This window comes from Citrus clementina, unplaced genomic scaffold, assembly GCF_000493195.1.
Source record: "Citrus clementina cultivar Clemenules unplaced genomic scaffold, Citrus_clementina_v1.0 scaffold_3, whole genome shotgun sequence".
Classification (NCBI taxonomy): domain Eukaryota; kingdom Viridiplantae; phylum Streptophyta; class Magnoliopsida; order Sapindales; family Rutaceae; genus Citrus; species Citrus x clementina.
In genome coordinates this window covers 44,165,709-44,182,787 of record NW_006262339.1, presented here as the reverse complement: position 1 = coordinate 44,182,787, position 17,079 = coordinate 44,165,709, and the positions used below count along the sequence as shown (strand labels likewise).

The following is a 17,079-nucleotide window of genomic DNA, read 5'->3' as shown; positions in this document are numbered from 1 at the left end:
ACAAATTATTGGTCACCACATGATCGCACCCTCTACTGTGGACTGCGTCAGGCTTAGCACCCGGCCAGCCTACCTATATCTATCATAAAAATCTGTAATTACCCCTACACGCAAATTCCTCCCATTCTTACGGTCAAGATCAAATGTTAATAATTTCTTTTAGGACTAAGACGGGGATAGTAGCGTCATTACAAGCAGATACGATTACGTGGCGTCCTGGGGTTGCATGCTGAGACAGCATTTTTAATTGTTTTGTTATTATTTTTTATTAATAAATAAGCCTAAGCGTAAACAAAAGCTGAGACGCGGACGCTACAACCAAAATTCCCGTAAAATTACGCGCTCACTCTTCCTAGCTCGCACGCTCGTGAAAGGTGAATAGCTATATTTACTAAAATGGTAACCAGAGGAGGCACCGGGAAGTGTATTAGAACCTGAAAATTCATCGATCCGTCTCTGCAAGTCATTATAGACCGGAAATCGAGGCCATGTCACCGGGAGAGACGGTTTCCCGGTCGCTACTTGACAAGCCTCTCCACCAGCTCACTGAAGATGACATTTCTCAGGTCACTCGTGAAGATTGTCGCCGATACCTCAAAGAAAAAGGTCCCCTTCACTCTGTCCTGTGATCTTACGTACCTCTGTACGTGTAACGATAATTTGAGTGAGGTTTTACTTGAACTTGAGGTGCAGGCATGAGGAGGCCATCGTGGAACAAATCGCAGGCGATCCAGCAAGTGATCTGCCTCAAGACGCTGCTTGAAACAACGACGGATACCGAGGCCACTGAGGCACGAAGGAAACTCTACAGTGTGAGTTTCAACTTCTTCTTTTCCTCTGCCGTGACTTTTTTTTTCCCCTGTTATTTTATCAATCGTTAATTTGACGATTAACGCTGTTACTTTTATTAAATAAGTGCAAAGTTGAGGACACTTTTATAATTTATCTTTTTTTTTTTAATTATTGTTTATGAAGTGGTGCACCTGTGTATTTCTTTATTTGATTAAATTAATAATTTCTTGTAGGTCCCTTCACATTCGGCTGTTACAGTTAAGGAAACATGTGAACCGGCTCCTTGTCGGCGTCAGGATGCCCCCATGCCTGATTTTTCAGGCGACTCTTCTAGTCGACTTGCAGCTGACAGTGAATCTATTTCTCCCAGGTTGAATGTAGAATTGAAATTTAAAGGTTTAACATGTTTATCTACTTTAAATTTATATTGCTTGGAGCACAGGAGGATTTTAGTTGGCTAGATTAATGTGAGATTTTGAATGCCTTTAGATTAGGGTTTTGTTAATACTTCTGGATAGACTCAATTTGGACTTCATGGGACATGCTGGTCAAGTTTGTGGCGATGGCTGTTGGGTCAGCGAGTCAACATGCTAAGTCTCACCATTGTGGATGTGAGTGTGCGTGGACATATGGGCGATTATACAAGTGAAAACATGCTCACTTTTACCACTCTATCATGTGTGACTGAAATTAGAAATTGCTCAGGATACTTGCCGTTTGGGCTATCGTAAGTGGTGTATTGGTGACAAGATGATTGTTAAATTATTGTGCTTATAACTATGCAAATACGTTATTCTTTGGCTGATCAAAGTCTAATTATAGGAATGAAATGATGTGTACATCAGTAAACATTCAGTTGGTCATGAACAATATCAATGTGTGTGAACCTGAAAAAACTTTCTATAGTTTGAATATCATTTAGTCATCTGTTACATTTGTTATTATGGATACTCTTGAAAAAGAGTTCATTGCAGATATGTCGAGACATTTATAGACGAGATTCATTGAACTCTTTAGCTTATGAAATTTTTGGTATGACCTCATGCTTATTAGATCCTGTTATCGGTACACTGTATGGTTAATGGTTTGATGGTAGCGCCACACTTCTGTTACTTTTTTGCACAAAATTTTGGTCAGTCTTTTTGTCACTTCTATTAGGAAAATTCTTAATTGGAGCAAATTTATGGCTTTACCTGGAATTAAATCTTGCTATGAGGATTTTTTTTCTGGTTTGTAGCATTGCAGAGATTTTGTAGGGATCCTTATTTCATGGGATATATATCACTGATCTGACCCAATGTAGGATGATTCTCCATTTCATGTGTATAGTTTAATTGCGTGCAAGGTTACTTTGGTTCAAAACTACTTATTCGAGGTAAAAAAAGATAATAAAATTTTCAACTTAGATCAACTCACACGAATTCATAAGTATTTAGTTCTGATTTGAAATCATCATCAAAATGACTTCTGAGGAGTAGCTAACTGGACTATTTATAGAAGTTTTGAAATTTAAATATTCTTAAAATGCCCAGAACTACAGTAGCAGCAAAGGAGGCAGTAGGACAGATGACAATCTTTTACAGTGGAAAGGTGAATGTCTACGATGATATGCCGAGTGAGAAGGTGATGAAGTCTTCTTTTTCTTTTTAAAAACTATTGAGTATATATCTGTTATGAACTAGCCTAGTAACATCATTGGCTGGTAAATTTCAGGCACAAGCAATTCTGCAGCTTGCTGCAAGCCCACTCCCTCTATCACAGAAAGCTCCATCAGATGGAACAACAGGACTACAGTCTGTTCCGTGCCACTTGCAAACTGCAGGTATCAATGTAGGCCCAAGTTCTCCGGTGATCTTCCCAACGTTACAAACAGGTAGGTATTGGGGTAGTGTCTGGGGTTTCCATTATCTTGTTTATTGGCGGATTCAAGTAGAATTTGTGGCGTGATTTGAGATGCACTGCAGAGGACTAGTACTTCTCAACTGAAAGTGCTAGGACTGTGATGTTATGGCAATTATAGTGGGATAATCTTTTGTCAACATTGTTGGTTTTATTTGCAGTGAAAGTGGTGGAAAACTGTCAGCTTCCCTGGGAAGAAAGCAACATTTCTCATGAAGACAGCTTTGGTAAGTGCTTCTACGTAATTCCATAATTGTCTCATAATTCCATAGTTGTCTTATTTTCTTTGTATTAGATGTACATTGATTGCATAATACTAGATGAGCAGTTTTCTGTTATGTTCGTAGGTCGTTAATATCTTTATAATGTTGCTTTTTTGAAAATGAAACTACTTCTGCAACCCTTGGTCTTAAATTTCCAGTACAAGTTGAGTAATATTTTCTTTTAAATATTATTTTTCCCTCTTTATTGGTACTGATAATTCTAGTTAGTTTTTGCTGTTTATGTCCTTGATCATGTCAATGTTTGAGTTCATACATTCCTTTCTCATAGCTCAACCCTTAGCTTTATAGACACTTATTTTTTACTTTATTAACAGTTTTCTTGCTTGGTATGTTATTTCTGTGTCACCATGCACCAACACTGGATTGTCTTTTTCTGTCCTTCATTCCATTCTGCTGCTTGTTATCGAGAAACTTTCTTTTATGTAATTAAATTATGAGTTCTTAGAAAATATGATTAACAATTTTAGGAACTTATACTTTCGTCACTCTGCTTTCTCTTTCTTTCATCTCACCTCATTTTTCTTATCTCTTTGTTGGTTACTTCTAGATGGGCCAACCAGCAGAAAAGCATCGGTGCAGAGATACCGGGAGAAGCGGAAAGACAGGTATCTTAAAACACTGATAGGCTCTAAATGACAACACTATAAGTTTACGAATAGCAAATTCCCTTTCCTGTATGTGTCTCATACCCCTGTTAGGTGAAGGTTTAAGAACAAGAGAAAGATAGCAATGCCTTCATCCAGTAGTCTGGACGTCTACTTAAACCGCTGGGTGGGAGATCAGTTTGCAAATGAGCAATTGAATCCTAGTGATGTTTGCTCTACTCTTCAAAGCAGGCCATCTCAGACATCTCCTGGATGTGGTGTGGTTGAGAATTTGGCAAATGTTTCCAATCTTCCTGTGGATCCTAATGACAAAGGTAACAGACTGATCTCGTTGCATGCTTTGTTTCGTGGTAGTTCTATAATAAATTATGTTCTTTCTTGATATGTGAAATGGGAGAAATTTAAAAAAATTCACGTAATCTTTTCTAACACACTCATGGATACCTGCCTCTACAATGTTGACAAGCAACTTGCTCTTATCTGCTGATAACTGAATTTGATATCCATAAAGTGCCGAAGTTTCCTTGCATCCACTGACTCCTTCCACTCCCCCAACCCCTGGAATATGAACAAAAGACAGAAGAAAATAAAATGATTCTGATGTTTTATATATATGTCATCTTCGCATGATTGCACTAGAACTGGGTCTTTGGTTTTAGTGTGAACAATTAGTGCAAAGTTTGCAACATGACTTGCAAATCTCAGGTGTGAAATGATATGAAGTTTGTATGCATTGGGGGATTGTAATGACACAGCATATCACCCTATTCTACATTTTTGTGATGTGAAATAATTGTAGCTGCTTCGTTAGGAAACTGAATGATTAGTGTGCTTTTTGTTTGCAGATGTCACGGAAAACTGAATATAGAGAGTAGGAAAATTGATTTGTGCGTAAGAACTTGCTTGGAACTTGTATTTTATCCAAGCTAACCACGTTGGTGTGCATAAAGAATACAAGTGCGTAGACTTTGTATGATGGTTGGTGACATAAAGTTTATACAAGTGCGTAGTCTTTGTATGATGGTTCGTGACATAAGGTGTAGTGTGTTGTTTTAGTTGCAGCAATTGCTTTTTGAGTTACATGAAGGACATTCAAGATAGTTCTTCATGTTGTAGTCGTCTCTAAATCTGCAATCAAATAAATGATCGCAAGATGAGAACAGGTGGAGAGTGTCATCACCAGAGTTGGTTCCTTCACGTACATGTAAAGCGTCTTAAACCAGTAGGGTTTGTGGAAGCAACAATATGTGACTGAATTTGCTCAAAAGCAGTCCATTGTGCTCTGTTCTCCATTGCAATCATATAATTTTTTTCAAAGATGACAGAGATTCCAAGATTTACAAATTGCTAATCCTTGTAAGTACATGGTCGTTAGACAGGATTATTTTGGATAATGCATTGTAGCAAAATCTAAAGGTATGTAATCCGCAATCCCAAAATGAAGATGCACGTGAGCTGGCCTACTGTATCCATTACCGGTTGAAACACTTACGGCATCTTCACTTTATTAAACTAGAATGTTACTAAAATATAAATAAATATATATTTTAATGGATTGTAAATTATTTTTTTATCTATAAGTATATTTAAATTTGTGTTTTTTATCTGGTAGTGGTATTTTTATTTTGTTAAAATAAAGAATGTCTTTATTGCAGAATTCTTCTGTATGTGTATAGAGAAAGATAGTCATTATCTAATAAGAGATTTATTAAGTTATTAAAATTAGGGATAACTGAAAGGAAGCAAAACACATATGTTAATCTAATGTATTTTGTCTTGTAGTGTATTATATCATGTATCGGATTTTTTGGAAAAATTATTATTATTATTTATGGAATTTTGATCAAGTGCGAGATTGTACGCATGGTGAGTCCCTATTAGTGGAGTTGTGTTGTGAGCCCATAGCTCGACTAATGAAAGCTCATTATGTGTTATCTTCGTGAGTCATAATGTGTGCAGAGGTGTGTATTAAATCAGGCAGGTATTTGGAATAGAATAAGATGAGATAGGATAAGATATGATAAGATTATATTTAATGTTGTTGTTGTTATTATTAACTAAAAAAATAATTAGTCAACTAATCATAGTTTAATTGAATTAATACAAATGAAAATTCATTTAATAACAATTTTAAAAAACATTTTTAATTATAAGATATTTTAATATTTTTTATTCATAATAATTTATATTATAATATTACAGTTGACAAGTTTTTTCTACTAGTATAGACTAAAATTTTTAGTACTATTAATTATACCAATCAACCTCAATAATATTAATTAAATATAAATTATAATTTAAATTATTTTATTTTTATTTATTAAATTTATTTATTTATTTATCTATCTATCTATTATTTTTAAAATATACATTTTGAATATTATTTTAATAATTAGATAAAAATGTAAATTTGGAATTATAAAAATATTTAAATTAAAACATAATTGTAATTTAATGTGAAATAAAAAAAAGATATTTACTACAATTTATTATTTACATTATTAAATCAATAATTTTTTATTACATTTATCACATATTAATATAGTTTTAATATTTATAAATTATTATGTTTAATTAAATTGACAATATAATCTTAACCTACCTAATCCCATTGCCACCACTCAGCCTTTGATCGAGTGGTGGTCTGCTTGCTTTCACAAATTATTGATTGAGTGGACTCAAATGTGAGAGCAGTGATTCAAGTCTGTATGATTTCTCAATTAAACATAATTGAATGGACCCAATTTATAGTATTTCTCTCTTGCAAAACACTACGTGTGGAGAGATGCATACATGATGAAATATCAGTTCTCAACAAAAAAAAAAAACCATTTCCCCCGTTAGGATAACTGCCTTTACAAAATTGAGTGAAGGAGGTTGAACGGCTGCTTTTTGACTTTTTTTTTTTTTTTGTATCAAATTCACAAAATAATTTTCTGCCTCCTCTGAACGGGAAATTTGTAACCTACCCCCAAATAAATTGATATTTTGCACCTCGTACCCAATAAAATTGACTTGTTGCACCGCGCCCCCAATTTCGTTATGTATTCAGTTAAGTTTAACGGTACAGGGTTAAAATCGGAAGTTAAAGCCTTAAATCAATTTTAATAGAAACTCTTTTTATTTTTTGCTTCTCTTTATTTCGTCCTTTCCTTTTTCTTTTTATTTCTTCTCCGTCTTCTCCATTTTTTCTTCTTCTTCTTCTTTGTTTCTTCTCCTTCTCCATTTCTTTTTCGTCATCTTCTTCTCTGTTTCTTCTCATTTTTCTTTTCCATTACTTATCTTCTTCTTCTTCTCCATTTCTTTTTCTTCATCTTCTTCACTGTTTCTTCTCCTTTTTCTTCTCCATTACTTCTCTTCTTCTTCTTCTCCATTTTCTTTTCTTCTTTTGCTCTATTATAAAACATCAACCACCGCGATTGCCACCGCGCCAGTCTGGAGCGTCAGCTGCTTCCTTTGGCCGCCACCGCTTAGTTCCTTTAAGGCTTAGTATTATGGATTTTGGGGTTTCATTAGTTATTATTTGGGTTGTTTTGAATTATGATTTAGGGGCTTGTATTTTGAAACCCTAAATCAAGTAATCAAAATCAAATGCGTCAATTAATGATTCATGGGTAATTTTTCTGATTGGGTTGAAGAATATGGTGGCGGATAAGGAATCAGTGGTGATGAAAATGGTTGTGGAAGGGACTGATTTTAATTGTAATCGTTGAATGTGTTGTGGTCTTTTTAATTTGTTTATTTTTTATTAATTATTCTTTATCTTCAGATTTCTTTGTATTTGTTTGTTAAATTTTTTTTGGCAGCTGTGTATTTTATATAACCTGATAAGATTTTTTTGGAGAAAAATAAAATGGTGACAATGTACATATAAGCTCGTTAGAAATGGAGAAGAAGAAGGGGTGTTTTTGTGTAATCAAACTTAAAGGGGCATTTTTGTCATTAGATAAAAAATCAAACGGAGCTGTTTAAAATAACTTAAAAACTAACGGAATTGGGGACACGGTGCAACATGTCAATTTTAGTGGGTGCAGAGTGCAAAACGTCAATTTATTTGGGGGTAGGTTACAAATTTCCCCCTCTGAACAGACAAGCAAGATAATAAATTTTACAAAACAATCTGCAGACTTTGTGGTGTAGATTATTTTTCCGGTAATGTGAGGAAGTGGACGTTGGACCCAGGCTTATAGCTTTCTGCGGTTGTGATTATTCCATAAGAATTTCTTGGAAAATGATTGAATATAGAAACTCCATAACATTTGGCGATCTCATCTTGGATGTGTCCATATTAATGGTTAATCGGTAACTAATTATTTTGATGAATTATTTCTTCAAATAAAAGAATAGTATGAAAAATATTTGTCGATATCTCACTTATTAGATTTTATTGTGGAAGACCCACTTTATTCTAAAAGATTCACAATGCATTATTTTATCTATGCATAATATATATATATATATATATATATAGAGAGAGAGAGAGAGAGAGAGAATTTCGAATAAGAGCTTCCTAATTATATTACAGTTAAGAATAAGTTAAAATATAAAAAAATACAGACGCCAATATATTATCAAACAAATATTGTAAGAATTTAAAAATGCACTATCCTAATGAAAGGTTCTAAACGTTTGTTATTTCTCAATGGGTTAATTACCTCTAGGTAATACATGTTAGAGGTAATACATATTTTACAATTTTAAAAAAAGGTGACACATGTTTTAAAAATACTCAAACGAGTGATAAATCGTTAATTTTGTCGTTAACTTGAATATAAACAGTAAATTAATAACATTTTTACCCTTAAAATTAATTATAAAATGATGTTTATGCCCCTACAATAGCTACAAAATGATATTTTTATTCCTACAATAAGTTACAAAATATGTTTTTCCACTACTCAATTATTTTTTATTTTAAAATAGAAAAATTATTAAAAAAATTACATTTAAGTGCAATTAACATGCTTTTTTTTTTGGTTAATTCATACATTTTATTTAAAAAACATCAATTTAAAGAGGTAAAATAACTTTTTCTATTTAAAAAATAAAAAATAATTGAGTAGAGGCAAAAACATATTTTGTAACTAATTGTAGGGATATAAATGTCATTTTGTAGATATTATAGGGGTATAAACATCATTTATAATTAATTCTAGGGACAAAAATTTATTTACTGTTTACATTAAAGTTAACGGTCTGTCATCCGCTCGAGTATTTTTAAAATGTGCCACCTTTTTAAAATTTATCAAAACATTTATCACCTAGAAATAATTAACCATTTCTCAATTTATTTCTTTAGATGAAAACTCTATTTTTTAATGTTTCTTGATCGAATTATGAATGTTTGAATTGAAATTGAGGTTATCTTTTCTTCTTCTTCTTTTTTCATTTTTGCCCTTTTTACATTTAGGTGAAGACTTTGACCAACAGCATACAATGCAAGAACAATGAAAATGATGAAGAAACACGATTATGACAAAATTTTTGCAATTTTTTATTTAATAATTTTACTTTTTTTAAAAAAAAAAAAGATTCTTAAAATTTACTAATTAAAAAAAAAATCTTATCATGATTTTATTCATTTGTTAATAGCAATTTAAGTGCTGTTTTACGGAGTCGTCTACACTTAAATTGGTAATTTACTGGAGGCGGAGCAGCTGAATCTCCATAGTCCCTCGTCTCTACATGCCCGCGGCGCGCCCCTACCGCAAACCCCCCACCCCCCCCCCCCCCCCCCCCCCCCCAACCACCCGCAAGCAGCAGCAGCGGCATTGGCCACGGGGTGGGTTTGGCAGATTAATTATTAAAGCAGCTCCAAATTCAACAATTTTATCGGAATACGAGATGCTGGGTAATTTAGTCATTTCACATGCTATTTCCCCGAAAATTTAATGGCGAAAACATCGGCACTTGCTGGTGTGACTAAAGCACGTGCTGTTCAATATTTTTCTCAATCTCATCGTTGGGAAAAATTCCCATGTAGTTACTCACAACTTCATCAATTAATCCTCCGTTCTGTATTTACTTTTTGTTTATTTTTTGACAAGAGTATTTACTTATTTATTTATTCATGAAATCTCAACATGATTTATGGTACATTTACTAAAAGGAAATTAAAATGAGCGGAAATCATAATGAACTGGAATCATAATAAGAAATAAAAATTAGAATAAATTGTTCATCTTAGTCGTAGGAATCGAAATCAGAATGAATTAAATTGTTATAAATTATTACAAAGTCCTTAATTAATTATTTGTCATAATTATTATTTTATATTTTAATTATTGTGATTATTATTATTAACATTAATATATTGATTAATTATAAATACTTTTATCATTATTAATAACAACAACAACAATAGTAGCAGCAACAGCAATAACAACAAAATGGAATCAAGCTAGTTGCCGCTGTTGAATCGCGACTGTTGCTACTACTAAAAAAGAGTCCAAAAGAATACGACATCAGTGACTAGCTACTGCTCCGCAGCTGACGACAATGGTTTGGCTACTCAATCGCAGTTATTGCTGCTACTCGATTTTGTAAGCGAAATCACGTCTAGCTGCTGCAAGTTGCGGTTTTTTTTTATTATTTGTTTATTTATGAGAAAATATTTTCAGAATTTTAAAATATTAATGAGAGTAGAATCGCCATTTTCGATAGAGAATTCCCTATTCTCAAATTAAGTAACTTTACGATTTTGATTCAAACTCCCACTTTCTATTTTATGAAGTGAATACTCTCGATAATTTTAATTTTAAATTTAAATTTTGACTCTAGATTTCAATTATCCAATTTAAGAAGTAAATATACTATTAATTTATTCCAACAGCAGGCAGCATAGCACTCACTGGCCGTGCCAATATACATTGTAAAAAGAGTAATGGGATGATGACATAACGTTACATTTTTAGTGGTAACTACCTCCAACCAACGCAATCCCAAAATCTATGTGATGTACAAAATACAGAAGAATGTCAGAATCTTTTTGACCAGCAAATCCCCCACTCGTTCACAACATTTGGTTAAAAAGTGCTTATTTTCAAAGATACATAAAATCACACTGCCTCCAAATTCATTTGATTTACTCGATAGATATCTTTCGGCATGAATTATTTTCCAAACGTGGGGCCAGTTCCTGGATGGACCCCTCACCAGTCGCCATTATGATCATCATTCATTTATTAATCTTATCATCTTTCACTAAAATTAGAGGGCTGTACAGATCTCTTAGCTTAGCAGTCTATCGAAGACAGACAGTCTCCTTTTCATTCTTAATTAATTCTTGCTTGCCATAATTCATTCTACTAGCAAGCAGTAACTTCAATTCAAAGGACCACGTCGTGGGAAAGTAATTATTAATACTACTAACAGCACAACTCTGGAGCATTATTCATTTTCTATCGAGACGACGCGTCGTTTTTCCTCCGGTCCACATAAAATGAAACGACATTATTATTAAGATTTTGATTTATGACTTTAGTTTTGTATTTCCAACAAACAGTGGCTGCAATTTTTCTGGTCTCCAACCGAAGGAAAAGAAAAAGGGGAAAAGAAAAAAAAAAAGATTTCCCCTTTTATCAAGCAAAAGCCAAACAAACAAAGTGGAAATTCAGAAATTTTCCGTTTGGATTACATTATTCACTTTGATCTCTCCTTCATCAAGCCTCTGCAGCTCTGTCAGATTTGCTTCAGTAAATTCAAACAAAACCAAAAACAGAGCTGGCTCTTCTCTCTCTTTATTGTCTGTTATGTCATTTTTCTTTGTTAGTAAGAGGCTTGCGTGGAATATAATGTGGGTTTGGCTTGGTTTCCTTTCTGGTAGAGATCTTGTATGACTGTTGGTGGGTGTTTGGTCTTTATATGCTCTTTGCTTTGCTTTGCTTTGCTCTCCATTAGAGCTTAGTTTAATTTTGCTTAATCATTTCTGAAAAATAGGACCAATACGGGTTTGTTTGACTGCAATTTCAAAGAAAGTTTCGGTTTTTATTAGGGAAAGGAACCTTCTTTTTTGTTAAACTTTTTGGAGTTAAGTTAATTATGATGAGTATACCCATATAGATGTTTGTTGATATTAAGCTTCAATTAATCATTTTGTGGCTTAGTGAGGCTGGAAGATTTCTTAGCTAGGTTTGCGTTTTGTGATTAAGTGGGAACTGTTCTTGTTGTTGTGTATTTCCTGTTGTTATTACATTATTTTCTAGTTGTGTGTGAGTTTTGAAGAGAGAGAGAAACACATCTGGCTGTTGTGGAGATCTGGGACTTGTTTCATCTCTTATGTCCCATGAGGACTTTTTTCCCCTCTGATTCTTGTAAAGAATCACAGCTTAATGGCTTCAATCCTCAGTCTTGGCTCCAAGTTGAAAGAGGAAAGCTCTCGAAACTATCGTCACACAACTCTTCTTCTTCATCAATGTAAGTATCCTTGCTCAATTTTCTTCCTTCTAAAATCTATGCTGTTTTGATTTCCATGTTCAGTAGATTGAGACTTTCTTTTATAATTTTTTGGTGGACTTAAAATATTGCAGAGAATCCTTTATCAAGGTACCTGAGCCGCGAATACTACCTAATTACAAACCAGTTGATTACGTAGAAGTTTTAGCTCAAATTCATGAGGAACTCGAATTATGTCCTCTTCAAGAGAGGTCGAGTCTCTATTTATTGCAATTTCAGGTCTTTAAGGGCCTTGGGGAAGCCAAACTTATGCGGCGAAGTCTCCGCAAAGCTTGGCAGAAGGCTAGCACCGTTCATGAAAAGCTTGTGTTTGGGGCATGGTTAAAGTATGAGAAGCAAGGGGAAGAGCTTATTGCTGACCTGCTTATCAATTGTGACAAATGTTTGCAAGAATTTGGACCGATAGATATTGCCTCTCATCTTCAGACAGATATAAATGTGGCCGGCTCCCATGAGACTGTTTCAATGAGTGGGGACCAAGTTCTGAGAAATGTTGTTTTTAGGATTCACGAGGAGAAAATAGAGTGTGATAGGCAGAAATTTGCAGCCCTTTCAGCTCCATTTAGTGCTATGCTTAATGGGTCTTTTATGGAATCACTTTGTGAAGACATAGATTTGTCTGAAAACAACATCTCTCCTTCAGGTTTGAGGATAATAAGTGACTTCAGTGTGACTGGCAGTTTGAATGGAGTCACTCCAAATCTTTTGTTGGAAATATTGATATTTGCAAACAAGTTTTGCTGTGAAAGGCTCAAAGATGCATGTGATAGGAAACTTGCATCTTTGGTTGCTTCTAGAGAAGATGCTGTGGAACTCATGGGATATGCTATTGAAGAAAACTCTCCTGTTCTCGCTGTGTCATGTTTGCAAGTTTTTTTACGGGAACTGCCTGACTGTTTGAATGATGAACGGGTGGTGGAAATATTTAGCCATGCTAATAGACAACATAGATCAATCATGGTTGGGTTGGCCTCATTTTCACTGTACTGTTTATTAAGTGAAGTTGCTATGAACCTTGATCCTCGATCGGATAAAACAGTTTGTTTCCTGGAAAGATTGCTAGAGTCTGCTGAAACTGATCGACAGAGACTCTTGGCGTTTCATCAGTTGGGATGTGTGAGGCTGTTAAGGAAAGAGTATGATGAAGCTGAACATCTATTTGAGGCTGCTGTAAATGCGGGCCACATCTATTCCATTGCAGGCTTGGCTAGATTGGGTTATATTAAGGGTCATAAACTTTGGGCTTATGAGAAGCTCAACTCTGTGATATCCTCAGTTACCCCACTAGGATGGATGTATCAGGAGAGATCATTATACTGTGAAGGTGATAAGAGGTGGGAAGATCTTGAGAAAGCAACTGCTTTGGATCCAACTCTTTCTTATCCCTACATGTATCGCGCTTCTTCCTTAATGACAAAACAGAATGTTGAAGCTGCACTTGCAGAAATTAATCGGATTCTTGGGTTTAAACTAGCTCTAGAATGCTTGGAGCTCAGGTTTTGTTTCTTTTTGGCTCTTGAGGATTACCAAGCAGCCCTTTGTGATGTTCAGGCAATTCTCACGCTCTCACCAGACTATAGGATGTTTGAGGGACGGGTAGCAGCATCCCAACTCCATATGCTTGTACGTGAGCATATTGACAATTGGACTATAGCAGATTGCTGGTTGCAATTGTATGATCGGTGGTCTTCTGTTGATGATATCGGATCGCTCTCTGTAATCTACCAGATGCTTGAATCTGATGCTCCAAAAGGAGTATTATACTTCAGGCAGTCTTTACTTCTCCTTAGGTGGGTACAGGATCTAAATCTTTTTTTGTTCTTTTTTTTTCCTTTGTGAAGAAAATGGAGCTTATATTATGCATGTTATTTCTTTCTAGTTTACTTTTTTATAATCATCCATAACATATGATTAACCTAGCTGCAAAATATGCAACTTTAACTGACAATGGAAGGAACAAAAATAAAAATTTCCTGAAAATTCAAGTTCCTATTGTGAGTAATTTCGATTATTGGGCCTGATCTTCAGCTCCGTGTTTGTCTTCTGTACCTTCAGAATTTAAATGTTGTTATGATTATAGTGCAAGGGTGAGCAAAACTCACTTCTATCTTGATCAGGTTAAATTGTCCTGAGGCAGCCATGCGAAGTTTACAGTTAGCTCGCCAACATGCAGCCAGTGATCACGAACGCCTGGTGTATGAGGGATGGATTTTATATGATACGAGTCATTGTGAGGAAGGGCTTAGAAAAGCAGAAGAGTCTATCCAAATGAAGAGATCGTTTGAAGCCTTCTTCCTTAAGGCCTATGCATTGGCCGACTCTAGCCAGGATTCATCTTGTTCTTCAACTGTTGTTTCACTGCTTGAAGATGCCTTGAAGTGCCCCTCAGACAGGCTGCGCAAAGGTCAGGTATGAATTGACCTACGATTTTGTTAAAGGTTTCCACCCTGTTAATTGTGATAATCGGTCTGCCAAAAATGTTTTCTTTATTGTTGCTCTTATAACTGTTGGATATTGGTCCTCCACGAACTGCTATTTCTTCTTCTTCTTCTTCCCTTTTTTAATTTGTTTTTTAAAAGAGAAAAAATTTAGAAGAGGGGATGAGGAATTTTAAATGTATGTTCTTGAAGGAATTCAAGTTTTTCCTTGTATATGTTATAGCACAATTCTGCATTAAACCAAAATTGATGTTATGATTCTATTTCAGTGTCTTAAAGTTCTCACTTAATTTGTGGGTTCAAGAACATATTGGCACCTGTGGTAGATGACAAAGTGCACCAGATAAAAGCTATGGTTCCTACTATCAATTGAATTCCGCTTTTCAATTGATTAAGATAATAAGCATCTGCTGATTGAAGATATTAATTAGAAGAGATTCAACCATATTGTCTCTACTTGTAAACATTGGTTTCAATGTTGTGCTAAGGAATGGGGAATCTTTATTTTGCCAAAGTGTCTATTCTACAAATTTGAAAGTCTGGATGGCAAAATTTGATGATGACTGCAATTCCTGGTTTCCTGTCCAGTTTCAGTGCAGTACATAAATGAGATTCCTGCTTATTTCTGTTGTGCTTGATACATTATTGTGGGGATGTTTATTTCATTCTGGTTATTAGAAAAGATGTGCTTGGGGCCTTTGTTTACCTTGAAGGTCTAGAAGATTCTCTTAGAAGATGGGGGTGGAACCAGCTGCCCTGTAATACTGTATACCTCTGGAGAACGTAACAATGTAGTAGCTCATTGGATATTTGCATGCAGGCTTCCCAAATATTTGAGAGTAATGGTTTACTATTGAGGATTTGTATTTCTATTGGCCTTGGTAATGAGATGGGGTGTTTTGATGCAAAGGCTGACTTAGTTTTGTTTCTTTTTCATAGAAAGTTGGTCATTAGTGGAGCATATAATTTGGGATTTTACAAGCTGCAACTTTTCCCAGTTGTTACGGCTTTTTGCTATTATCAGCTTATTTATCCTTTTGTAAGATAATTTATGTCGTTACGTTATTTCCAATGGTACACTTAAGTGGAGTAAAAATGTTGGGATGATACAATTTTCTAGTTGTTTATTAAAATTTTTGAATTTCCAATTTCCAGGCACTGAACAATCTAGGAAGTGTTTATGTTGACTGTGGGCAGTTGGACTTGGCTGCTGATTGCTACAGCAATGCACTAAAGATCCGGCATACCCGCGCTCACCAGGGTCTTGCTCGGGTTCATTTTCTGAAAAATAATAAAACAACGGCATACGAGGAAATGACGAAACTGATTAAGAAGGCTCGGAACAATGCATCTGCCTATGAAAAGAGATCTGAATACTGTGATCGTGAACTCACAAGGGCAGATCTAGAGATGGTCACTCAATTAGATCCCCTCCGGGTTTACCCTTATAGATATCGAGCTGCAGGTCTGATTGTTTTCCTTAATTTGCACATAACAGTTTGCATTAGCAATTTGTCTTGTATATGAGACGTGAGAAAGATTTAGTTATCATATATTTCTATTATATTTCGAGGCATTTATTTGTTGGAGCTGGTTGTGGTTTTGGTTTGAAACAGTTTTAATGGACAGCCACAAAGAGAATGAAGCAATTGCAGAGCTATCAAGGGCAATCGCATTCAAAGCAGACCTTCACCTTCTACACCTGCGAGCTGCATTTCATGAGCACACTGGCGATGTATTGGGGGCTTTGCGAGATTGTCGAGCAGCTCTCTCTGTTGATCCAAATGATCAAGAAATGCTGGAGCTTCATAGCCGTGTATACAGCCATGAACCATAAATGTTGAACAAGACTGTTAAAGACGAAAATGTGAGAAAAGAGAATTGTATAATCACCGTGTATACATAGATACGAGTGTGTAAGTAAAATCCATGTCATTTTTGTCCCTCTTTTCTCCTCCATTTTTTATTTTCGGTAATCTGTCATTGTGGATTTTGATAATCAAATTATTGATATTGGCAAAATATTCCTTGATCTTTTGTTTATCATGGCTGGAAAATGCTGTTTAATTTCTTGTAAGTCAGTTTATGCGTCTGACTTTGATAACGGTTACTTGGGTTACCGCTGTGGTAACAGACTCCATTTTTTGTCTTTTTCTAATCCACCTTAAGATCTAACCCCAAATAAGATGTTCTTGTTGGATTATTAACATTGCAGTCCCCAGTGTTGCTACAAAATTAAAAAAGTGAAAAAAATTCAAAATTTTCACACGAGTCCATAGTATTGAAATTTTTTACACTTAGGTGTATTTGATCCAGTTAATTTCACAGACAAAATAACTTATTCTTATATTTGAATTAATATATTCAAATTAATACACTTATTAATTAATTAATTAATTCAATATATAGTAAAATTATGTATTAATTATAAACCATATTTTATGATAAATATGAATATGAATTTAATCCTTGTTCTTAATTTGTAGTTAATATTTTTTTCATTATACTTGTTCAATATATAGTCAATAATTTCATTATGTAATAAAAACATATTTATTAGTTTACTAATTTTTTTTTTTTTATTGTTCAATAAGGTCTCAAAAAGTG

The 17,079-nt window shown here is 34.5% G+C and overlaps 2 protein-coding genes across 3 annotated transcripts; both read left to right on the top strand.

The window, feature by feature from the left end:
- The first annotated feature begins 282 nt into the window (after positions 1–282).
- On the top strand, positions 283–5,138 carry LOC18047873 (protein TIFY 4B). The gene is made up of 9 exons (XM_006443929.2): positions 283–606; positions 694–812; positions 1,026–1,162; positions 2,325–2,415; positions 2,506–2,665; positions 2,853–2,918; positions 3,523–3,580; positions 3,680–3,894; positions 4,426–5,138. The coding sequence occupies exons 1-9, from the start codon at positions 489–491 to the stop codon at positions 4,440–4,442; spliced, it is 981 nt and encodes a 326-aa protein (XP_006443992.1). The 5' UTR covers positions 283–488; the 3' UTR covers positions 4,443–5,138.
- Positions 5,139–10,879: 5,741 nt separating this feature from the next.
- On the top strand, positions 10,880–16,566 carry LOC18047872 (ETO1-like protein 1). Of its 2 annotated transcripts, XM_006443921.2 has the most exons (5): positions 10,930–11,995; positions 12,109–13,824; positions 14,152–14,443; positions 15,628–15,937; positions 16,089–16,566. In XM_006443921.2, the coding sequence occupies exons 1-5, from the start codon at positions 11,865–11,867 to the stop codon at positions 16,307–16,309; spliced, it is 2,670 nt and encodes an 889-aa protein (XP_006443984.1). In that variant the 5' UTR covers positions 10,930–11,864; the 3' UTR covers positions 16,310–16,566. The 2 variants fall into 2 exon arrangements, with proteins under 2 accessions (XP_024043851.1, XP_006443984.1); XM_024188083.1 differs by lacking the exon at positions 16,089–16,566 and having other exon boundaries at positions 10,880–11,995; positions 14,152–14,438; positions 15,628–15,752.
- Positions 16,567–17,079: the final 513 nt, after the last annotated feature.